Source organism: Heterodontus francisci, chromosome 32 (genome assembly GCF_036365525.1).
Source record: "Heterodontus francisci isolate sHetFra1 chromosome 32, sHetFra1.hap1, whole genome shotgun sequence".
Lineage (NCBI taxonomy): Eukaryota > Metazoa > Chordata > Chondrichthyes > Heterodontiformes > Heterodontidae > Heterodontus > Heterodontus francisci.
Window position 1 is genome coordinate 16,710,999 of NC_090402.1, and position 25,418 is coordinate 16,736,416.

A 25,418-nucleotide genomic window follows, 5' to 3' on the forward strand; every position below is an offset into this window, starting at 1 on the left:
AGTGGTGGAGGCAGAAACCCCCAATTCTTTTAAAAGGTGCCTGGACCTGCACCTGAAGTGCTGTAACCTGCAATGCTATGGACCAGGTGCTGGAAGGCGGGATTAGATTGGGTGGCTCGTTTTTTCAGCTGGTGCAGACATGATGGACTGAATGGCCTCTTTGTGTTAAATTCCAGAAAGCTTGTTATGGAAGGATAATGCTGGAGCTTATATTTATTCAGTTCCACATTTATTGTGTAGAATAAAAGGATTACAAACATGTAGCTCCTCACTCAAAACCTCCACCAGTCTCAGTGAGTGTTTGCTTATAAGTGTTCAACTAAAACCCCAATTAATACCCTTCACCTGCATATAATCAATGGATTAACATTCTGTGCTGTAACTTTTCTATGGTTTCTATAGATGCTCTGCTTAGCTGACTGAAATGCATACCCATGAGTGACAATGTTGCAAATATCATCAGGTCAGATCTCCCAGACATGTAAAATGTTAAGCCTGTCCTTCAGTGTCCCATTTTTCCAATTTCATTCATAGAATCTTAGAATGGCTACAGCACAGGAGGCCATGATTGAACCTGCCTCCACCACACACTGAGGCAGTGCATTCCAGATCCTGACCACTCGCTGCGTAAAAATGTTTTTCCTCATGTCGCCTTTGGCGCCTTTGTCATGTTCTGGTTCTTGACCCTTCTGCGAATAGGAACAGTTTATCTCTATCAACTCTGTCTAGAATCCTCACTATTATGAAAACTTTCATCAAATCTCCTCGCAACCTTTTCTTCTCCAAGGAGAGCAGCCCCAACTTCTCCAATCTATCCAGATAACTGAAGTTCTTCATCCCTGGAACCATTCTCATAAATCTTTTCTGCACTTTCTCTAATGCCTTTACATCCTTCCTAAAGTGGGGTGCCCAAAATTGGACACAATACTCCAGATGAGGCCAAACCAGTGTTTTATAAAGGTTCACCATAACTTCCTTGCTTTTGTATTCCATGCCTCCATTTATAAAGCCCAGGGTCCCATATGCCTCATTAACTGCTTTCTCAACTTGCCCTGCCACCTTCAACAATTTGTGCACGTATGCCCCCAGGTCCCTCTGCTCCTCTATCCCCTTTAGAATTGTACTCTTTAGCTTATATTGCCTCTCCACATATTTCTTAACAAAATGTATCACTTCACACTTCTCTGCATTAAACTTCATCTACCAAGTGTCTGCCCATTCCACCACCCTATGCCCTTTTGAAATCAATCATTATCCTCCTCACAGTTCACAATACTTCCACGTTTTGTGCCAGAATTTGCAAATGAAATTGTGCCCTGCACAGCCAAGTCTAGGTTATTAATGTAGATCAAGAAAAACAGTGGTCCTAATATTGACACCTGGGGAATCCCACTGTTTACCTTCCTCCAGTCCAAAAAACAACGGTTCACCACTACTCAGTTTCCTGTCACTCAGCCAACTTCGTATCCATGCTGACACTGTCCCTTTTATTTCACAGGCTTCAACTTTGCTGACAAAGTTATGTGGCACTTCATCAAAAGCTTTTTGGAAATCCACGTACATCACTTCAATCGCATTACCCTCTTCAACTTTCTCTGTTACCTCATTAAAAACTCAAATCAAATCAGTTAAACATGATTTGCTTGTAACAAATCCATGCTGGCTTTCCTTACTTAATCCACATTTGTCCAAGTCATTGTTAATTTTGTCCCAGATTATCATTTCTAAAAGCTTTCCTACCACCGAGGTCAAACTCGCCTGTAGTTGCTACACTTATCCTTACATCCTTTTGTTTGAACAAGAGCATAACATCTGCAAATCTCGGTCCTATGGCACCACCCCTTGTATCTAAGGAGGATTGGAAGCTGGTGCCTCCGCAATTTCCACTTTTACTTCCCTCAATATCCTAGGATGCAACTGATGTGGTCCTGGTGACTTATCAACTATAAGTACAACCAGCCTGCCTAATCCCTCCTCTATCAATTTTTAGCCCATTCTCAACTCTCTCCTCTTTCACTGCGACTTTGGCAGCATCTTCCTCCTTGGTCAAGACAAATGCAAAGTACTCACTTGGTACCTCAGCCACGCCCCTGCCTCCATGTGTAAATCCCCTTTTTGGTCCCACTCCTCCTTTTACCACCTTTTGCTATTTATAGAAGGCTTCTGAATTTCCTTATATGGTAGCTGACAGTCTCTTATCATGTTTTCTCTTTGCTTCACATTTCTTTATTCACTTCCCCTCTGAACTTTCTGTATTCAGCCTGGTTCTCACTTGCATTACCAACCTGACATCTTTTTCTACTTCATCTTACTCTCTATCTCTTTCATCATCCAGGGAGCTCTGGCTTCGCTCGCGTTACCTTTCCCTTTTGTGGGAATGTACCTTGACTGTACCCAATCTATCTCCCCTTTAAAGGCAGCCCATCGTTCCAATATGGTTTTGCCTGCAAATCTTTGATTCCAATTTTCCTGGATCTGATCAGTTCTCATCCCGATGAAATTGGCCCTCCCCCAATTAATTCTTTTTACTCTGGATTGCTCCTTGTCCTTTGCCATAGCTAACCTGAAGCTTATGGCAGTATGATCACTGTCCCCTAAACTTTCCCCTACTGACATCTTACATAAATGAAGAAGTTGTTTCTCTTATTTTTTGACAAACATGAACTTGTTCCCATGTAGTGGTGGATAGATGTGTTACAGCAGACAGGACTGTCAACAAGGGAGTTGAAGGAAAGAAATGAAGAGCAAAGCATAACAGTGACGATTTAAAAAAACTGAAGTAAAATAGCTAGCTGACAGTATGTGGGTGGCACTGCTCAAGGACAAATATAAAATAAAATCTTTGTCTCTCAGCATTCACCCTGCTCTCTTTCTGTCTTCCGATAATTTAAATGTAGAAAGCTACAAAAAGGCTGCATTATTTGCTTCTGTGGCATCTGAGTGGTCCGTGCTAACCAAGTAACACCGCAGACTAATTGGCAAGAGGAGTGGTTCACTGCAATTACAAACAATGACAGAATTACTGACTCAAGACTTTTAATACAGACAGATCATTCCCAATCGTAGAAAGAGGTGAGATTACAGAGAAAACCAGACTTGTTAATAGAAAAGGTTTACAGATAGAGGCAATTTATTTAAGGAAAATGGCATTTTAAGTTTTCCTTCATTCATCAGAACTCAAGCGAACTCAATGAAAGGTCATAGACCTGAAACGTTAACTCTGCTTCTCACTCCACAGATGCTGCCAGACCTGTGGAGTACTTCCAGCATTTTCTGTTTTTATTTCAGATTTCCAGCATCTGCAGTATTTTGCTTTTATCATTAAAATAGATTATTCAGTGATTTACCTATTACTGTTTGTGGAACCTTCCCATGCACAAATTGGTTGCCGTGTTGCCCTACATTACAACAGTAACTGCACTTCCAAAATATTTCATTGGTTGCGAATCATTTTGGGATGCCCTGACGTCATGTAAGGTAGTATATAAATGCAATTTCTTCCACCACAGTTTCTAATGTACATCAGTGTCTAGGGTTCTGAAACTCAATGCAAACTGCTATATTTGCAGATGATACCATACCCAGGGGGGCAGTGAAAAAAACACAGCCCTGATACTACAGAATAAGTGTTCCAGACAATGGTGGATGAAATAAGGAAAATTGAACACAAGCATACTTCATGAATGGTGGTGAAACAATAAATGATGATGTTGAAATAAACTGAGGAGTCTTAGTCAACACCAACAAGTCCAGACAATGCACAGCAGCAATTGACAATGCCTATGAAACATGCAAATAAAAGCAAAATACTGTAGACGCTGGAAATCTGAAATAAAAACAGAAAGTGCTAGAAATAGTCAGCAGGTCAGGCTGCATCTGTGGAGAGAGAAGCAGAGTTAACGTTTCAGGTCTGTGACCTTTCATCAGAACAGATGTAGTTCCAGCACTTACTGTTTTTATTTCCTACAAAACATGTATTCTAATGCTTTAGCTCAGTAGCTAAAAGTCAGAGGACGTACAGTGCTCAGTTCGCACCACACCAAGTAATGTGTCCCAGCCTGGTAGCCGAGATGCAAAGGAGACATTTATGCACTGGAGGCAGTGCGGAGAACAATGACCAGGCTGGTCCCTCATGTCAGGGGTCTGAACTGGAGGGGTTTGAGCTTTTTAAGCCTAGAAAAAGGAGACGTTTTTAAAATTCATTCATGGGATGTGGGCGTCGCTGGCCAGGCCACCATTTATTGCCCATCCCTAATTGCCTTTGGGATGATCGTACAGAAATATATATGCTAATAAATAATATGGAAAAGATTACTATGTTAAATTATGCAAGTAGAACAATGGGGCATAGTTCAAACTAGTAAAAAGGTAAACTTCAGGAATTATATCAGAAAGTTCTTTGTCATGCAGCAAGTGATCAACAATTGTAACGAACTTCCAAACGGGGTGGCAGAAGCAAAAACCGTAAAATCAGTTAAGAAACAACTAGACGTAGCAATAACTGGAGTTTTGGGTTGTACTGGGTGGATGGGCTGATCTTCATCTGTAAATGTGGTGAAAGGATAAAATGCCATCACATTGCTCTCTGACACCAAAACCAAACATACAAATCAATCACCATCCCTTGCATATCACAAACTCACTTTATAAAAAAAAACTCTTCACTACAAATTAGCTGCTCTGTAGGTCACATCAGCCAACTTTACCACTTACTTACAGCAATATTAATTCATAATACTGACAAAACACTGCTCAGTAAATACAGGGCACAATTCGAATGAAATACACCTTACCCAACTTCCCGTTTTTCTCAAAGCCTTGCGCTGATAAATCTTTTTCTTTCCTTTATTGAAAACGGGTGTTTTGGGGTTGTTGGTAATATTTAACATTAAACCGTCATCAGCCATGTCTAACATTAGTTATATTTAAAACACCTTCAAATTAAAGGTGGGTAGACTCCAGGAGCTTTAATTTCTCCAGGGGCTGCACATGTGGAAGCCGGATCTCACCATCAGATCAACATATGGTCATCTAGAAACCGAGAGTTTCTTTACTTCTAATAATTACAAAGATGGTTTATTTCACGAACAAACCACGTTAAGTATAAAGTAATAAATCGCGTTCTAACAAAAAGATAGACAAAGGGAACAGTTATTTTCAGGAAGTGTGCTTCCTCGCAAATTTTGTTAGTCCGTCTTTCAAGCCGAATTATCTAAGTTTCTAAATGGTTAGCAATATCAGGCAAGATAGTCGGGCAGACCGGTTACTAAGTGAAGAGTCAGGGGTCCTTTCGTTGCAGTCGGTCGCGATGTTTCAACGTCACGTCCGGGAACAGAGGTGGGTTTGTGTAAGATGGCGGCGGTATCTGCGGCCTCTTGTAAGAGAAAGAACGGCGGCAGCCCAACCGGTGGCGGGGCGGTGCTGACAAGCAAACGGGAGCCCAGTGTCAAGCTTCAGTACCCGGTCAGCGGCCCCGAGCCGCTCGGCTGGTCTGAGGACAACCGGCTCTCCATCACCACTGGCAAAAACATCTATGTCTTGGAGCAGATCTGCGACATTCATAACAACGGGCTGGACATGGTGATCCACAGGACCTCGGTCCCCGCACCCAGCCAGAGCTGCTCTCTCAAGGTAAAAGCCTCGTACGCAAGCAAGCCAGCCAGCAACACTTCACAATCTCTTTGAATTCCTAGAGAGACAAGTTACTCTTTCTCCAGTCGGATGCACCACTTGATTAAGCCTTTTTTTTAAAAAAAAAAGCTCTTGAGAAGCAATTTTTTAAAAAATCACAATTTTCCAGCTCAGTAAACTTGTGTTGCACTTTAGGTCGGAATTGGATAGCAACTAGATTTAAAATGACAGTTAAGTTCTTTTGGGATAATTAAAACGGAAATTCAGGAGATTGGATGGTCTGGGTGTCAATTCTAACAATTTACCTCGGGGCTTGTTTTTGATTTGAATTTAGTTTTGTTATGTTTTGGAGAATTGTGGGCTTACAGACTGCTCTATAAGTTTGAGTACTTTTATGGCACAGTTCCCAGTATACTGGCAAAACTGATGTTACTGTTTGTCAGAGGTTATTGGGCAGTCCAGTGACATTTTACTTTCAATCCATTGTACCTGATTTGCTGAGTTTGATACTGGTGCAGACAAGAAAGATGTTCTCTGCTTTTTATGATCATTCTTTTCTTTGGGGGTATCTGTGAACATAATCAGATTTCAAAAGCAATGTGAATGAATCCTATCACCCTTGTTTTTCCATTATGATGGATTTAATGATTACTTGGAGGGAAAGCTGGTCCCGATTTTGTAAGAATTCAAACAGCTGCTTATCTTAAGATTTCACATACTAAAGTGGGCACTGCATCTTAGAAAGGAGATATTGGCCTTGGAAGGAGTGTAATTTCACCAGAATGTTACCAGTGCTCCAAGCGTTAATGAGGTGAAGTTACATAGACTAGGTTTGTATTCTTTGAAATATAAAAGGTTAAAGGGTGATTTGATTGAAGTTTTAGGATATTGCAAGGGGTAGCAGAAAATGTCTGTGTCTAAGACAAAGGGCCTTAAAGTAGAACCAGGTTATTCAAGGGAGAAGTTAGGAAACACTTCAGGCAACAGATTGTAGAAGTGTGGAACTCTCCCACAAAAAGTAGTAGATATCAACTCAATTAATCACTTAAAATCTTTTGAATCTGAAGTTCATAGATTTTTGCTAACCAAGGAATGTAGAGCTGAGGCTGTTCATGTAGTTGGGATGATGCTTATACATTGGAACTGTAATGTGCATTCATGCAGGATGTAAAGTTTTACTCATGATTCCCCTCTTGGTTGGTGGGAGATGTTGAGTGGGACCAGATCCATCTTGCTGGGGTGGGTGGTGAAATATAAGGGGCAGACTCCGGACTGGATTTCCTGGTGGATAGAGACCTAAAACTAGCTCCTCTAGCATTCCCATCCTAGATAAGCTTCACTAGATTTCTGCCACATAGTACATTGGGTTCACTTCACTCCTCCGGCTATATGTCCTAGCCCACACTCTCTGACATAGGATTACTGTTTGCTCCACCATCAAAAGCTATTATCTTTTAGACTCTAGGTCCCTGCTCTTTGGAATTTCCTTCCAAAGCTACTTCATCTTGCTACTGTTCTACCTTTTTCAGAAGTCTAAGAGCCTAACTCTTTTTCAACTGTTTTCTAACCCTTTCTGTCACACCTTTAATCTTTCAAGTCTCCTGTTTGGCATTATCCTCTTCCCTTTGTAGACTGTCTGAAATGTTCTTTTTGGGATGAACGTTGTTGTACTCACAATATTATCATTTTCTAGCTGCAATTTACCTAGATTGTTTTTACATAAGAGAAAAAAAATCCATATTTCAATACTTCGATGAATAAGTCCCAAAAGGAATTGGAGACTTGAAATGAATCTATGGTTTAAAATAACTCTGGTATTTTACAACTCCTAATTATTTCATATTAAGGTTTGGCTATAACAGTATACCCATAAGTTATGTTTATTCTCACAATTCTATTTTAATTTCAATTTTCATGCTGAAAGAAAATGCTAATTTTTATACCTTATGTATTTTAAGGTTGGCTCGCAGGCAGAAGTAAGTGACTGCAAGGACAAATTCCTGAGCAAAAGAGATCCAACGCTAAGTCATTCCCTAATGATGGACAGGGTCTTTAATCCTGAAGGGGGTGCTCTATCGCCATTGCGAGGATTTAAATTTACCAGCTGGTCTCCCTTAGGTTGTGACCTCAATGGAAGGTGTCTATTGGCATCTTTGACACTGGACAATAGACTGTCCATCCAGGTGAATGTGAACAGGTTGCAGTGGACGCCAGCTTTAGATATTACAGAGGTGTATGGTGAGATGCTGTACGAGAACAAATATGGACACTTGGATGCCGATCTGGGTGGGGAGTTGAAGAATTTTTCTGAATTTCAAAGGAGACATTATATGCAGACTCCTGTTAGAATGGAATGGTCCAGTATCTGCAACACCCAACGTGTAAAAGCCAACAATGAGTGTGAAGACGTGGGCACTGTACTGTTGGCTGTCCTACTTGAAAATGGTGATGTTGTTATATGGCAATTTCAGATCCCATTTCATGGCAAAGATTCTATCATTGCATGCAGTACCATTGAGTCAGGTATTAATGACCCAAGTGTTCTGGCCTGGTGGGAATATGAACATGGTAGTCGCAAAATGAGTGGGTTGATTGTTGGCAGTTCCAAAGGACCTGTTAAGATTCTGCCAGTCAACTTGAAAGCAGTGAAAGGATACTTCACTCTCAGGCAACCAGTGGTTCTTTGGCAAGAGATGGATCAGTTACCTGTGCACAATATTAAATGTATATCTCTCTACCACCCCTATCAGAAGTGCAGCTGCAGCTTGGTCGTGGCAGCCAGAGGAACGTATGTTTTCTGGTGCCTGCTTTTGATATCTAAAGCTGGACTGAATGTTCACAATTCTCATGTGACAGGCCTCCACACTCTTCCCATTGTGTCTCTAACGGCCAACAAACAAACTGGGAGTTTCTACACCTGCTCTGTTGATGGAACCATCCGAAAGCTGACTCCTGTCTTCACAGATGTAGCAGTGAAGTTTGATCACATCTTAATCAAATTGCCAGAGTCAATTGGCACAGTGAGGCTTCATGGGATATGTCTCAGCCCTAATAATGCATACCTAGCTCTTGTGACAGCAGAAGGTATAAATAATGGCCTCCATCCAGCCAGCCGCACATACCAGGTTCAGTTTATCACGTTAAAAACTCCAGAAGAAGCAGCTTCTAAGGTTTTAGAATCTTCCATCCACAATTTATTCAAACAGGTGGACTTACTTGACCTTGTACGCTGGCGGGTGTTGACAGAAAAACGTATTCCTCCAGAACTCGATGAAGCTCTAGACCATAAGCTCCAGACAAATCCATCTAATTACTTATGGAGGTTAAGACTCTTTCTCTTAAAGATTTTATTTCAGACCCTACAGAAGGCACCCTCTGAAGCACTTTGGAGACCATGTCATCGTGAGTCAAAGATTCTGCTTTGTGACAACTCTGCATTGTTAAGCAAAGATAGTCGACAGTCAGATGAGGCAGCAACGAGTGCAAAAGGTAATCAACCAACTAGAGGAGTTGAGAGTCAAGCAGAGGATTTGACCGTGGAACAGAAAGAAGGCAGTACTGAAGACCAGATTCGAGAGAGGATTTCAAGGAAATTGAATGCAATTCAGACTAACATTGAAGTAGTAGAGCTCCACCTGACACGTGAACACATGAAACGAGTTCTGGGTGAAGTGTATCTTCACACCTGGATTACTGAGAACACCAGTGTCCCAACCAGAGGCATTTGTGACTTCTTGACCTCTGACCCCAGCTACGATGATAGGACAGCCAAGGTAGGTCTCATTTGAGTAACTTGATTTTGTTTAATTCTCTTCCCCAATTCCCCCTGTTCATGAAAAGTTATGTGGTTAAGCAGTTTGTGGTGATCACTATCAGTTGAAACTCTGCCACCTATGATTCCCCACTTAGCACGCCAACTGGGAAGAATGGAGAGGCTAGATTTTTCCCCAACAGGGAAGGATCACTAGGGCTGCTGAACGTCACCAAGATATCTGTGCAAATAGACATATAATAGCTATGTCATGCAGTATAAAAGTACCTTTTTAATCTTCCACCAGTATCTTTTTCATTGGAAAGCTCAGAGGACTGACTGTACATTGTTTATTTTGGAGTTTGAGGTAACATTGAACATCTGGTCAAAATTATTTTCAAATGATCTCCCTGTACTGGCAGTTATTCAAAGCACCCTGCCTGTTTTTTTTTTCAGTCATTTATTTCCAACCTTCTAAATTAACTTATGGAAATAAGGCTTCTGTGAGAAAAAGAAAAAAAAAGTTTTTTTTGTTTTCTTCTCTGCTCCCCCGCCTCAGCATAAAATCTTAAACTTGAATGCAATTACTTGCGATAGAGCCAACAATGCCAACGTAAGGCAACATGATAGTGTAGTAGTTGTGGTAGTAGGTTAGCAGCCCAGAGGTTTAGGGTTCATATCTCACTATGGTAAATTGTGACTTTTGAGTTCAATAGAAACAAGAAGGTTTGCCACCACCTTATGAGTGCAACTAGCGATGGATAATAAATGTGGCCTCACCAGCATCGCTGACACCCTGAGAACAAAATTAAAGATGAGAAGCAGGGCATGAGAAAAAGCCTATTCAGGTATTGAAGTCCTCCTGTTAGAATCCCAACTCGTCAGCAAGTATGGTGACTGAGACAAAATTGACCAAACTATCCATTTGAAAATGGTCCTATATAAGCTCTGGACCTTAATACATATGCTTATTCATAGTGCTGGAGATGGCTACAGTGTTGAAATAGGTTTTTTTAGTTCCTGACCCAGTCACTTGTGTGCAGTCCCTTGCAAAAACTAAACACTCCATTTAAGAAGGCAAATCAAATTTAACAGTGACAAGTGAAAAGAGTACTGCATAGTGGATGAACTACCGTGCAATGTAAGTACAATGCAGACCACTGTTTTCTTAGTGTAGGGAGTACTGTAAATAATGTCATTAATAACAATAAAGGAAAAACAATTATAATTGCTTAATTTATCTTGGATCACATTTGTTCGTGTGCTAATCCTTGAACAGTTTCCTCCCCTCATAATTATTACTAATGTCAGCTGTGTGTAAGAGGCACCTCTGTCAGTCCAGCAATTTCATCAGTGAAGGATACTTGTAACTAGAAGCCCAGGATTTATTTGAAGTTTCCTTCTGTAATACAAACATATTTGTTGGCCCCTAGGCATAGTGCCTTACAAGAAGCAAAGCCTCAATGGGAAGGTAGAAAATTAGGGAGCAGGATCATCTGTGACAGAAGATGAGCTATCACCATCCTTGTAGCTAAAAAAGGATGTGTAGAGGCAAGTGGTATTGTTGGGTGGCAGATGTTAAACATAAATTTGAGAAGAAACATTTCATTAAAACCAAACTGCAGTGGCTTATTTAAATCAGCACGATGTCTCCTCCGCTATGACAAATTTCTTGCTGGTTTTTAGAACTTGTGTGTTATGCTTTCAATGAGATTGCTACAAATCCCAGCAATGTGACACCGGGAAAAATTGTATTGGGAGTAGAGACGTCCTTTTTTGTGTAATCCTGAGTTTCTACGTTGAACATGATTTTTCATGTAAAACCCATGCCTCGAGTTTATGTAGATATGACATTTAAAATGGAACCATCAGCCTCTGCCCCTCTGACGTTTGAAAGCTAAATGTACAAGAAAGCTTGCCAGTTTTAGAAAATGGGCCATTTACTCTACCCTACAAAATGAAATAATTTTTAATTGTGAAATACAATGAAAAATGGTCTTCAGTTGTGTGAATCAGGAAAAGAGAGATTAAACATTGTTCTAGATATTGCAGAAATGTCTTCTGCATTTGATTAGCTGTAGAGAGAATTGCTCCTTGTATGCACAATGAAATTCTAGAAATTTTGTGAATCATTTGAGTACACATTTGAGTATCAAATTTAACCCTAAATAAACCTGTTAAAACTTTATCTCCAGAATGAGAGGATATGATCCGGATTTTGCAGTAAGAATAACAGTGAGACTGTCAGCACTCAGTTATTACAGGGTGAATCGGACAGCAACTTCCAGTGTCCTCGGATGCGCAGTTAAACGCAGAAATCATGAAATTGCTGTTTGATTTGCCCTGCTCCTCCACAAGCTGACCCAGCATTAAAATACATGAAGGATGTGAAGTTGTACTGCTTGCCCAGTAGACTAAAGACACCGGAAAAAGTTAGGGCTTGTCCATTCAAGTGTAAGTGTATTTTTAATAGCGTGATAAGTCTTTAATTAATAGCGAATAACCCCTCTCGTACTGAAAATTTACTTTTAAAAGTGTGGAGTCTCATTCCTTCAGATTTTAATTAACGTTGGAGATATTATCATTGGAGATTTTAATTTTTTTTTTACTATTTCTATCTCTCTCAATCCCATCTTTCTTTCCCCCTCTATTTTGCTTTCTGTACATTGAATTAAATGTTTTCACTTGCACATCCTGGTTTAGACTCTGCGTGTCTCAGTTAGGATACTTCAATCTGATTAGTTTAAGAAACACTGTTGCTTGGTCCTATTTATAAAGGTCCCAGATCCCCTGGGGCACAGCACTGTATTATACTCCCAATGAGTTGCCACGCAAAAGTTCACTAAGTCTAGACAGTTGTAAGCGCCACAAATAGTTCAGTTGACGCTGACTGCAAAATCGGGGCCAATATATATGAAGGTTATGTCTTGGCCCCTGTTGTTATTAATATGCTGATGTTCCCCATCTATATATAAGGTAATTAAAGGTGAGTATTTAGCCCATTTTAATTTATCCATTTCTGAAAGACCCTAACAATACTGTTTCTGTTGCAGCATTTTATTGTTTCTTTATTGATTCCAGAGTTTTTGCTTCCACTGCTCTATCTGGATGTCCATTCATATGTTTATCACTCTTTGAGTAAGGAGAACTTCCTGATATCAGTCCTAAATCTACCTTTTATTATTTTGAACCTGTATCCTCCTGTTCCACTCATGATTTAAAGTGATATTTGAGTTACTTTTTCTATGCCCTTAACTTTCCTATAAAGCTTTCAAATGCTTCCTTATATAGACTGAAAATGCCAAATTTTTCAACCTTTCCTTAAATTAAATTTCTTGCACTAGAAATCAACCTCTTAACTCTTCTCTGCACTGTCTTAATGTTTGTTTCCAAGAAGCCAAAGCAACATTCAAGTTGCAACTGACCAGAGCACTATAAAGTTTGATCGCTACCTCATCTGACATAGTTTGCAGTATGTAGTTCAATATTCTGTTGACTTTGTCGATTGCTGCTCTGCATTGACTAAACCGTTTAGTGTCAGTTTTAGCCTACTAAGACTCCTAGGTGTTAATTGTTTGTAAAACTTCCCTATGTGCAAGTTTGTACATGTACACACTTCTTGTCTGTCGCACTTACATAAGAAATAGGAGCAGGAGTTAGTCTATTCAGCCCCTCGAACCTGCTCCGCCATTCAGTAAAATCATGGCTGATCTGATTGTACCCTTAACTCCACTTTCCTGCCTGCCACCCCCAACCCCCCCCATAACCCTTGACTCCCTTGTAGATCTGTCTAACTGAGCCTTGAATATATTCAATGACCCAGCCTCCACTGCTCTCTGGGGAAGAGAATTCCAAAGATTAATGACCTCTGCGAGAACAAATTCCTCCTTACCTTTGCCTTAAAAGGGAGTCCCCTTATTTTGAAACTGTCCCCTAGTTCTAGATGCCCCCACGAGGGCAAACATCCTCTAAGCATCTCCCCTGTCAAACCCCCTCAGAATCGTGTGTTTCAATAAGATCACCTCTCATTCTTCTAAACTCCAATCAGTATAAGCCCAACCTGCTCAACCTCCCACGAATCAGCCTAGTGAACCTTCTGTGAACTGCTTCCAATGCAAGTATATCCCTCCTTAAGTAAGGAGACCAAAACTATACACAGTACTCAATACGCAGTCTCACCAATGCCCTGTATAGTTGTAGCAAGACTTTCCTACTTTTATGCTCCATCCCCCTTGCAATAAGTGCCAACATTCCATCTGCCTTCCTAATTACTTACTGTGTCTACATACTAACTTTTTGCCATTCATGTACAAGAACATCCAGATCCCTCTGTACCACAGCATTCTGTAATCACTTGCCATGTAAATAATCTGCTTTCCTATTCTTCCTGCCAAAGTGGACAACCTCACATTTTCCCGCATTTTCTCCATCTGTCAAATTTTTGCCCACTCACTTAACCTATCTATATCTCTTTGCAGACACTTTGTGTCCTCTTCACAACTTGCTTTCATACCTATCTTTGTAATGTCCTCAAATTTGGCTACAATACACTCAGTGCCTTCATCATTAATATAGATCATAAATAGTTGAGACCCCAGCACTGATCTCTGTGACTGTCCGCTAGTTACAGTTTCCCAACTTGAAAATGCCCCACTTATCCCAACTCTGTTTCCTGTTAGTTAGCCAATCCTCTAACAATGCTAATATGTTAGCATATATTCCTCACAACATTTAAGAAGTGTTTAGATGAGCACTTGAAACGCCATAGCATACAAGGCTACGGGCCAAGTGCTGGAAAATGGGATTAGAATAGTTAGGTGCTTGATAGCCACCACAGACGCGATAGACTGAAGGGCCTGTTTCTGTGCTTTATAACTGTATGACTCTATATTACCCCAACATCATGAGCTGTTATCTCGTTTAGTAACCTTTTATGTGGCACCCATCGAATGCCTTTTGGAAATCCAAATACACCACATCTACTGGTTCCCCTTTATCCACCCTGCTTGTTACATCCTCAAAGGCATTTGACAAGGTGCCACACCAAAGGTTACTAAACACCATAAGAGCCCATGATATTGGGGATAACATATTTGCATGGATAGAGGATTGGTTAGCTAACCGGAAACGGACAGTTGGCATAAATGGGTCGTTTTCAGGTTGGCAAGCTGTAACTAGCGGAGTGCCACAGGCATCAGTGCTGGGGCCTCAACTATTTACAGTCTATATCAATGAAGGGACAGAATGTATGGTTGCTAAATTTGCTGATGGCACAAAGATAGGGAGTAAGTTGTGAAGACGACATGAGTCTGCAAAGGAATATAGATAGGTTAAGTGAGTCAGCAAAGATTTGGCAGATGGAGTATAATGTGGGAAAGTGTGAACTTGTCCACTTTGGCGAGAAAAATAGAAAAGCAACATATTATTTAAATGAGAGCGATTGCAGAACTGCGATGCAGAGGGATCTGGGTGTCCTAGTACATGAAACACAAAAAGTTAGTATGCAGGTACAACAACTGATTAAGAAGGCAAATACAATGTTGTCGTTTATTACAAGAGGAATGGAATGTAAAAGTTGAGATGTTTTGCTACAGTTGTACAGGGCATTGGTGAGACCACATCTAGAGTATTGTATACCGTTTTGCTCTCTTTACTTAAGAAAGGATATAATTCCATTGGAAGCAGTTCAGAGAAGGTTCACTTGACTGATTCCTGAGATGAGAGGATTATCTTATGAGGAAAGGTTGGACAGGTTAGATCTTTATTCATTAGAGTTTAGAAGAATGAGAGCTGATCTTATTAAAACATATAAGATTCTGAGGAGACTTGACAGGGTGGATGTTGAAAGGGTGTTTCCCCTTATGGGAGAGACTAAAATAAGGGGGCACAGTTTAAAAATAAGGGATCTCCCATTTAAGACCGAGATGCAAAATGTTTTCTCTTGATGGTTGGGAGTCTGTGGAACTCTGTTCCCCCAAGTGTGGTGGAGGCAGGGTCATTGAATGTTTTTAAGGCAGAGATCGACAAATTCTTGAAGGACAAGGGAGTTAAAGGGTATAGCGGGTAGGCAGGAAAGTGGAGTTGTTTCCACAAACAGATCAGCCATGATCTTATAGAATGGTGGAGCAGGCTTGAGGGGCTGAAAAGCCTACTCCTGCTTCTAGTTCGTATGTAACTCTAATAAATTTGTCAAACACTATTTCCGTTTCATAAACCATGTTGACTCTGTCTGATTGCATTATGATATTCTAAATGTCCTGCTATCACTTTCTTAATAATGGATTCTAGCATTTTCCCAATTACAAATATTAAGCTAACTGGCCTATATTTTTATGCTTTCTGTTAGCACCACCGCTTTCTCCCCGCCCCCCCCCCCCCCCCCCACCTTTGTTGAATAGAGGTGTTACATTTGTGGTTTTCCAATTAGCTGGGACTTTTTCAGAATCTCGGGAATTTTGGAAGATTACGACCATTGCATCCACTATCTCTGCAGCCACTTCTTTTAAGACCCATCAGGGGACTTGTCAGCCTTTAGTCCCACTAGTTTTCCTAGTACCTTTTCTCTAGTGATGGTGAATGTTTTAAGTTTCTCCCTCTTGATTTTCTTCAGAGGTCACACACTGTCTAATGCAGATGTTTGCATCATCTTAGTATTGAGGCACGAAAGAAACAATGGCAATTACTTAGGATGTGCAAATGCATTCTCCAGCAATAGAGATATCGTTGCCACTATGTCTGATGCCTGGTAATTTTACAGGTGTATGAAATACAACAATGTTTACTTAATGGCAGTTAGATTATTTTTATGCTCAGTGACAGCCTCACCTTAGCAGTTAGTTGGCCGTTACTTCCTATAATGCTCCTTGTCCTTACAAAACAGTATTATTGATTCACTTGTGAGCAATGCCATAGAAGATCCACAACTTGCCAAACAAAATATATTGTGTATTCAAAGTCATGATTATAAACAGTGTGAGAAATGTCAAGTTAGTCAAGCCATAAATTTGTATATTTAAATGGTCAGCTTGTGGTATTGAAGTCAATCAGTTTTGGTGTATGCTTTTTGGCTGATGATGGTATGAAAAGTCTAAGCTGGGATTGATTATTCCCCCATTTTATTTCTCCCTCCCTGTCAAACATTGCTGCAAGTTTTGAGTCTTGGATATTTTCTGAGGTACAGCAACACTGATTGTTTCCATAAGCAATCCGAGCATGACAGTATTTCCTAAATAATATATTATTACAATACAATTATACAATGTACCTTGTGGTGTAACTGTAGGAACCCTTTGCAGTCCAAACTGGATACTGCCCCTTTCACACATGCCCTCAATTGGGCTTCTACACTCTTTTAAAGTGTACTGGAAAACAACGTACCAAGGCTCCTTAGACAGCATCTTCCAAACCCACGACTTCTGCCACCTAGAAGGACAAGGGCAGCAGATGCATGGGAACACCACCACCTGCAAGTTCACCTCCAAGCCTCAAACCATCCTGACTTGGAACTATATTGCCATTCCTTCACTGTCGCTGGGTCAAAATGCTGGAACTCCCTTCCTAACAGTTGGTGTAACTACCCCACATGGACTGCAGCGGTTCAAGAAGGCAGCTCACCACCATCTTCTCAAGGGCAATTAGGGATGGGCAATAAATACTGGCCTGGCCAGCGACACCCACATCCCATGAATGTATTAAAAGAACTGTGACGTTGCTTGATGTTAGTTAATATGCTTTATTTTACAGACAGAAAAGACACAAACAGAGTGACAGTTGTAAATAAACCTCACATTCCTTTGCCCTCTTTAAAAAAAAAATGGGGGTGGGGGGAGTATCCTATCTTTTTCATGGGAATTCTGGCCTGTTTTTGGCAATACCTTTTTACAGACAACTTTTAATTGCAAAATCTGGTCTCCTTTATCTCCGCTTCAAGCTCACAGGCGTTTGCACCTCACTGTCTCCTGTTCAAACTCGATTGCCCATGTATCTCTCTTCTATTCTTTGTGTCCCTTTGACCTCTTCCCCATTTATGATTTGCCACTAGATGTGTCCATAAAACCTGCTACCTCCCCCTGTTGCTGGGAGTCTCGAGTCATTTCCTGTTATTCCCAATGAATAAGGATGATCCTGGCATGACTTTGATTGTCTGTTTCAAGTAGACTGAGTCATTACATTCCACAAACTATTGGCTGCAACCTTTGGCTTTTTAAATCTGTACAAATTCATCTCGTTTTCAAGCACGTCACTTAAAACTCATTGTTAAATCCTTTTTAAGAGGGAAAATATAAATTCCAAAACCTGATATCCTCTACTTTTTTAGCTTCTGGTGCTAGAGTCAGGTATTCCCAGCCAGATACACCATGGGTTAGATGCATCCTCCCTACTATTCCCTGACAATGTGCCTTGACTTGCACTGGGATCCTGCTCCTGTAGAGCTATGATGGTTCCATTTTGCATCTCAGACTTCTGAGTTTACAGCACAGAGATTAACCTTGATTTGAAATCTGCTTGGATGTATTCCTGTTTACATACAGAATTTCTTAGGTTTTTGTCTCAAGTCCCCATTTTCTTCACGTGTGTTTATGGTGCTGCTGTATGTTTTGACCCTCTGATGTTTTATTTTTGAAGTGAGTTGTGAATAACTGGAATTGTACAGGAGTAATAACTTCAGTTATATACTTCAATCTCCATTACATCTCCATTACTAATCTATTAATGTTAGCCAGTGGTGAGCATTTTATTCTTTTTGGCCAAATATGACATGATACATGGCTTTAACAATACTAGAAAGATGTGATATTAGTTATATTGGGTTATATGGCACATCTAATATAACCAAGTTGATCATTATTGTTGCTTCTATTTATAAAGTATCTATTTCCCATGACCACTGTAATATGATCCTATATAGAAGAGAGGTAGTTTTTCAGATCCTTAAAAGCCAATTCCATTATAAAATGCTAAAACTCAAGCTTTTGTAATTTATGATGTTTCCATTTCTTAAACACAGCAGTCTGGAGTTTCTGTTAGGTTGCACTGGCTTTTTCAGCACATTTCGCCCGAAATCAGCACAGACCAGCGTAAAATATCGAGGAATTTCAAGCCCTGTTTACATCCAGCTCAAATTGAGTTCTTGTGATCTTTTATGCTAGTTTTTTTTTAAAAAGCACGAGAGGATAGCCATGCCCCCAAATTGAATTAATCACCAAGGTGAATTTCCAGTAATGGCACCGTTTGCAGGCCTTTGAGGAGGCTCTTAAAATGAAGGTATTTTGGCAGAAAAATAATGTTTTTTTAATTATTAAGAAACACCAGTACGACCAGTAAATGATTCTGTATTTTTTTGAAGTCATTTTCATTTATTTAAAATCAGGTTATTCACTGGTGGTGGACTAGACACACTGATTAAAGTCTCTTTTTTATGATAAACCCATTTTTGACTATTTTCAATTGTATAAGTAAAACAGCACCAGGGTTATCACTCTTAAATATACCCAGGAATGTGTTCTAAAATGCTGCCCAATTGTGCTGCTTGAGGTAGATTTTTGCATTTGACGATATGCAAATGAGTTTGAGCGAAAACCTGAGCGTAAAAAACGCTTTTTAAAACTTGTGTGCGATTTGCACCCAGATCGCTGGTGTCAAAGTTGAAATTCTTAGCCAGCATCTATATTAAAAAAATAATGACAATTTGTTCTCACTGGTACTGATAAAGGGATTCCTTTACTAGAGCTGGTTGATGTAATGTGACAGAATCTGAAAAATTAAATTATATTTTTGATGTAGATGTGACGATTGCTTCATCTCTATCATCTTTTTGGATACAGGTTCTAATTTCTCACAATTTGAAGAAATTGACCAAACAGACATTTCCCGAGCACTGTTCTCTCTGTAAAGAGGTTCTGCCATTTACGGATCGACGTAAGGCTGTCTGCCCCAATGGGCATATTTGGCACAGGTAAGCACGATCAGCAGCCCTGAGGCACGGGATGTATCTTATAAGGGTAAACCAGTGACTTGTGTATCTTGTGCATATGTTATGCATGCATTTTGTGTAAAGTCCATGATGGCATTGCAAAACTTTGTCAGAATTGTAGCTTTGTTTTGTGATAAGAACTTCATTCTGAAGCCTTTGAGAACGCTTCAAAATTATACTTCTTACCCTCCTTTTTTTTTAATTGCAGTTTTTGGCTATGACAATTGGCACTTGAGCTTTTCTTTCATACATGAGTATTGGCACAGACTGGTATAAATTAAATACACATTTGAAACAGAATTATAGCACAAAATGTACATACCTGTGTTTGTTGGTTTCTATAGTTCACTACTTTCTTTAGACATTCACTGGATTTGGGCATCGTTGGCAGGGCCAGCATTTATTATCCATTCCTAATTGCTTCTTGCCAGCTGAGTGGCTTGCTAGGGGACATTGGAGTCATTCACATTGTTGTCGGTTTGGAGTCACATAGATCAGGACAGCAGATTTCCTTCCCTAAAGGACATTAGTGAACCAGATGGTTTTTACAACAATCCAGTAGTTGCATGGCCACCATTACTGAGAACAGCTTTTTATTCTTGATTTATTTAATTAATTGAATTTAAGTTTCCCAGCTGCCATGTTGGGATTTGAACACATGTCTCCAGGTCATTAATCCAAGCCTGTGGATTACTCGTCCCAGAATATAACCATTGTGCTGCCATTCTTGGTATAGTCCACCATTTCTCAACATGGAGACGTCATAGCAAGGATGTGCAAACTTGTGCCTTCATGGGCCACGTAGGTGTGTATCTTGGAACCTCTGGGGCCCTATATAAAGTCTAAATCTGTGTTCTCATTTTTCAGTTATTGATACTGATTGGTCTTGATCTGATTTAGGATATATCCATCAATGAGGCAACAGTGCTAAGAACAACTTTTTGAGGACCACTAGGCTGAGCCTATTTGTTGGTTGGACTACTTGTATAGGGTGGAGATTGCTTGATTTTTGTTTCTCCTGCCCTGGATGCGAAGAAGAAAATGTTTAATTCTCCCTTTTCCCACTATGAATATACTATTAAAGTGTAGAAAATAATGTTTCCATTTATAGCCTAACCTAGATTTTCTGGTCCAGTCAGAACACTTAAATGATCCTAGACCAAACATAAAATAAGAATGATAATATGGAATGGATTACAATCTTTTTGATCATTTTACAGAAACCTAGCTCGATATCTGCAATTTCTTAGCAATCTAGCTAAAACACTTCTCAGGATTTGACTGTATCTCTATAGCAAACCCAACAGTATTCCGGTCAAGTTTTTTTTTTACTTTTGCACTGTAAGTTGGAATTTTTTTTTAAAATTGTTCTTGGACAAGCCTCTGTTAATTGACCTGTAGTTGGCTTGGGAAGGTAGTGGTGGCCTATCTCTCTGAGCTGCAACACTTATGCAGATGGTATTCCCGCAGTAGATTGTATCGGGAATTCTAAGATTTTGACCCAGTGACAATGAAGGAATGGTGAAATGTCCAAGTCAGGATGGCATTACTTGAAGAGGGCCCAGCTTTGAGGACTAGGAGGTGCTATTGAAGCAATCTTGGTGAGTTGCTACAGTCCTGTGGATAGTATATAATGCAGCCACTGTGGTGGAGGAAAATGAGTATTGAGTCCAGTGGTTGGGGCTCCCATCAAGTGGACTGTTTAACGTGGGTTGAACATCTTGAATGGTGGTGCTGCTGCAGATATCCATGTAAGAGGTCCCATTCCAGAGCCTTGAACACAATCTAGGATGGCGTTTAGTGCCACACTGAGGAAATGCTACACTGTTGGAGGTCCTGTTTTTCAGATGAGACGTTAAACCAAGGCCTCTGCCTGTTCTCTGAACAGGTGGAACAGAGTTAAGGGATGGAGCTGAAGGTATAATTATGTAAATGGTCCATTAGTAAAGTATAGTCTTGATAATCTATTTCACTTTACAGATGTGTTTTGACGTACCATGCTTGCCAGAGTCTGACCTATCGCAGATGTCTGCTACAAGACAGCATAGCTCGACAGCAGTTACCCTCAGGTGAGCTATTTGTAAAGAAAGTTTCAAAACCTTCAAAGCAACTCATTTTAAAGTTTTGCATAAATGTAGGTAAGTGAGCTTGAATGTTCTGTTGCTGGGTGCTAGCCCCATTTGACAGTGTGCATGTTCTAAATGCGATGAAAGATGGAGGAGGGTTGGTGCACTTTCATGCATGTGTGTGCTTTCTGCAGTGCTGACATCTCTAACGTTGGACACTGTTCATTAACAGCAGTGATGTTCTTCACATCTTTGGCTATAAAGTGGCTATCAATATTAACTTCATTTTCCTTTTTTCATCAAGGAAAACAATTGTTCATATAAATGGCCGATTCCAAACCAAACTTGTTTTTGTTGCAGGAAAATAGAGGAAGTGAAGTTAAGAACTTTTGTGCAGCCTGGCAGTACAGCTCTCTGGTTAACTAACAAACAATGCCCTGAAAGAAAGAGTGTATATTAATTTAGCAGCTTTCATCACATTCCAAAATATACAATGAATTACTCTGAAATGCAGTGATGGTTAGACAGTTACTTGACAACTGATTTGCCTGCAGGTCCTACAAACAGTTAATGAACTGAGTGACTATTAATTTTCTTTTGATGGTTTTGGTTAAAAAGGGGGGGAAAGGACTTGCATTTATATAGTGCCTTTTGCAACCTCAGGACGTCCCAAAGCCTTTTACAGCCAGTGAAGTACTTTTGAAGTGCAATCACTGTTATAACGTAGGAAAAGTGGCAGCCAGTTTATGTACAACAAGCTCCCACAAACTGCAACGTGAAAATCTATTTTTAATATTGATTGAGGAATAAAATATGATCCAGGACACCGGAGAAGAACTTTCCTGCTCTTCTTTGATGTAGTACCATGGGACCTTTTAAGTGCACCTCAGAGGGCATACAGGGCCTCGGTTTAACGTCCCATCCAAAAGATGGACTTTTCTGACAGTGCAGCACCCCTTCGGTACTGCACTGAGGTGTCTGCCTTGATTTGACAGAATGTTGGCCAAAGTAAGGAGAACTTCAAATATTGACAAGGGATGTCTACCATCCACTGGAACAGGCAGCTAGGGCCTCACTTCAGTAGCTAATCTGAAGGACAGCACCTGTGACAGTGCAGCACTCCCTCAGCACTGCACTAGAATATCGGGCTTGTGAGCACAATCAGAAATGAGATTGTGACCAATTGAGCCAAGCTGACACTTCAGCTGGTAAATAGGATGTAACTTGACCTCTGCCGTTTCCCACATGGCAAGATGCAAGATGTTCTTTTTACTGCAGGGATATAGAGAAAAAATGTTGCATGTCAACAGTGTAGTTCTTTGGTGCCTTTGAACTTGTAATATCATTCACAACATTGCAATCAACATTCCTGGTAGTTGGGGAATGTTACGTGACTTGATAGAGAACAGGGAAAGAGGGGGGAAGTCTTATAAATTTTTAACTTCAACTTCACTGAACCTTTGAAAGTCTGGAGTTTTAAAAAAAAACTCAATCGCTTTGCATCTTGTTTTAGTTTAGTTCTTTTACAAGAAGTGTTTAAAAAGAAAATCAAGACAAATTTTGCCCCTAATGCTTCAGCTGAAAAATCTTCGGTTTTAAGATGACCATATGCACTTTGTGTTTTATAGAAATACAACTTGATACTGAGCACTGACATTGCTTGGTCTATTAAACTGCTTACTGTCAAGTTTAGAAAGTAAATTAATGAGATTTTTTACTTCTTTGGGTTTGGGCATTAACTTTGGAGGTCTGGCTATTAACCTTGGAGTTGGGAACCACATCATTAAAAACTGGCCTATAGCCAAAATTTCTAGTCCGCTGAGGCCTGGAAATGTGAAAATTGATGTGGGTAACCACACTTAACCAGGTCAATTTTTGATTTGTATTTTTTTAATGTATGAAGAAGCCACTGCTATTGCATGCAGCTCCTGCAGTCTGATTTAGTCTCAACGATAACATTTGTTGGTAGTGCTATCAAGTTTAGGTCACACAAGTCTGTATGCTTAATATGGAGGGCCTACAGAATAGTTTATCTTTACTGATGATTTCTAATGAAACAGACAAGTGATGAATTATGAGCTTGAGTTGCAAATAAACTGAACGGCCATCCTGAATTTGCCTGACAGATGAGATTCAACCACTTTCCACATTATTTATTTTAAAAAAGCAAACTGAAGAATATTGGTGCAGTGCATTGTATAAGTAAACCAGTGATGCACAACATTTGTGCATCCCTGCTGCATGATATCTTTTACATCAATTTTTTCTTAAGATCTGAACTGATACATGTGACGTCCTATACACATGGTTCATATAGTACGCTACTGAATTTTGTCGATTGTGCCACCTTAATGGGAAATGGTCTGATTGTGGTAGATTCAGGTAACTAAACTAAAAGATTCAATAACCACCAGTCTTGCAAAACCAATTTTTCAAAACCAAAAGCTTTTTGATTTCTCTCTAACATATTTATTTGGTGGTATGATTCTTTGCTTTAATTGACCTACTGTTGAAAATGTTTTTCTCATGTTCTAGACCCAGACTGGATAAAGCGCCTGCTGCAGAGTCCTTGTACATACTGTGACTCTCCTCTCTTCTGATAAGCATTCAAGCCATCGGACGAAGGAATTGGATCAGGGCTCACATCTGTATCTTAAGTTTAGCATTGGGAAGATGATGCTTAAGATATTTGCTCTTGGGAGAGTATTGTGTTTATTTGATAGTGGCATTGTCTCCTATCTGGAGACATTCACAAATGCAGCTTTGTATTCTATGGGACACTAAAAGAAAAATTGGAAGGTTCTTAAGCACCTTTCCACCAACATCATGTTATGAATTTCAAGGGCATTGGAGAGAGGACAGTATGTTCATCTTTCTCATCCACTTTCCTTATTCTTCAGGAGTAGGAAATGAATGTAAATTATTGCATCAGTCTGAGACAAAGAGAATGAAGTAGATAATGGAAATATTTCTAGCACAGTTGAACATAGCAAGCGCAAGAATAATGAGGAAAGTATCTGTTCGAAGTAGAGTCAGATTTGAAACGGTGGAAATTCTTGTCTGTCCAGGTCAAGTTTTCACAAAATGAACTGAAATAACTGTCTGAAAGTTAATCTATGTCACAATTTTCTGAAGAACACTTGGCTACTTTTGCATCCACAAAATCAGTTACACTAGAGTCTAGGTTGTCTATGGGAACAATACGAAAAGGAAGCTTTTTAATATTACTTCGCCATTAGAAGATTTGAGTAATGTGTGATATGTGTTGGAAATTGTGGTATATCCAAGGCGGCTAGGGTATTTAGAAGTCCTTTTCCAGTATATGTCTCGCCTGACCGTTGGTGAATGAATGGCACAAATATCAGGCCTATAAAGGAACTATAATCCAGGATAGGGGTGCAGGGGGATTGTATTAGAGTTGGACAAGTAGCAACCACAGTGTAAAGTGCCCCTGTATTTAAGTTAGGCTGGGAAAAGTGAAATACTATACCACACTATTGGCCTTCAGAGGATCAGTACCAGTCATTAAGCGGCTGGTTGGTTACTAGCTTGGGACAGTCCGTTAGACTTTCTCTTGTCTTTCATTTAATGTATGTTTTCACATTTTAAAATTTTTGTTTAACGACTGCAACTATTGCGTACATTTGTGAACGCAACTTAAGACATGATAAACTACTTTTTTGTACAATAAAAATTGTTTTCTCAATAAATCTGTTACCGTTTGGATAAAATGTATTATCTTGTGAAATATAAATGAAAGTGTCTTGGGTATCCTGTTTCTTTTTTTTTTAAGTATAGCTGAAGCTCATAAATTGCACAATTTTCAGATTACCTCCATGAAGAAAAACTTAATGGCACTTATATCAAACAGTAAAATGCTATTCACTTAGCCTTCCTTTTTGGAAGGACAAAGGATTCATGAGTATTATATTTGTCAAATTTATTTTTCTTAACCCTTTTCAGACGTCTGTAGGAACCATTTACAGATTCTGCCTTT

General features: G+C 39.8%; 2 protein-coding genes across 5 annotated transcripts in view; one reads left to right on the forward strand and one right to left on the reverse strand.

Moving 5' to 3' along the window:
* Positions 1–5,252, reverse strand: part of ddx31 (DEAD (Asp-Glu-Ala-Asp) box polypeptide 31) — a 112,050-nt gene extending 106,798 nt beyond the window's left edge. For all 3 annotated transcript variants that reach the window (XM_068012340.1, XM_068012338.1, XM_068012341.1), the window contains exon 1: positions 4,794–5,252. In XM_068012340.1, coding sequence (XP_067868441.1) covers positions 4,794–4,916 — 123 coding nt within the window. In that variant the 5' untranslated portion in view covers positions 4,917–5,252. The remainder of the gene's footprint in view (positions 1–4,793) is intronic.
* Positions 5,253–5,332: 80 nt separating this feature from the next.
* On the forward strand, positions 5,333–25,190 carry gtf3c4 (general transcription factor IIIC, polypeptide 4). 2 transcript variants are annotated; one of them, XM_068012342.1, is made up of 5 exons: positions 5,333–5,631; positions 7,590–9,404; positions 19,207–19,337; positions 21,336–21,424; positions 23,957–25,190. In XM_068012342.1, the coding sequence occupies exons 1-5, from the start codon at positions 5,353–5,355 to the stop codon at positions 24,019–24,021; spliced, it is 2,379 nt and encodes a 792-aa protein (XP_067868443.1). In that variant the 5' UTR covers positions 5,333–5,352; the 3' UTR covers positions 24,022–25,190. The 2 variants fall into 2 exon arrangements, 1 of the variants encoding a protein (XP_067868443.1); XR_010968988.1 differs by lacking the exons at positions 21,336–21,424; positions 23,957–25,190 and adding an exon at positions 11,578–11,836 and having other exon boundaries at positions 19,207–19,288.
* Positions 25,191–25,418: the final 228 nt, after the last annotated feature.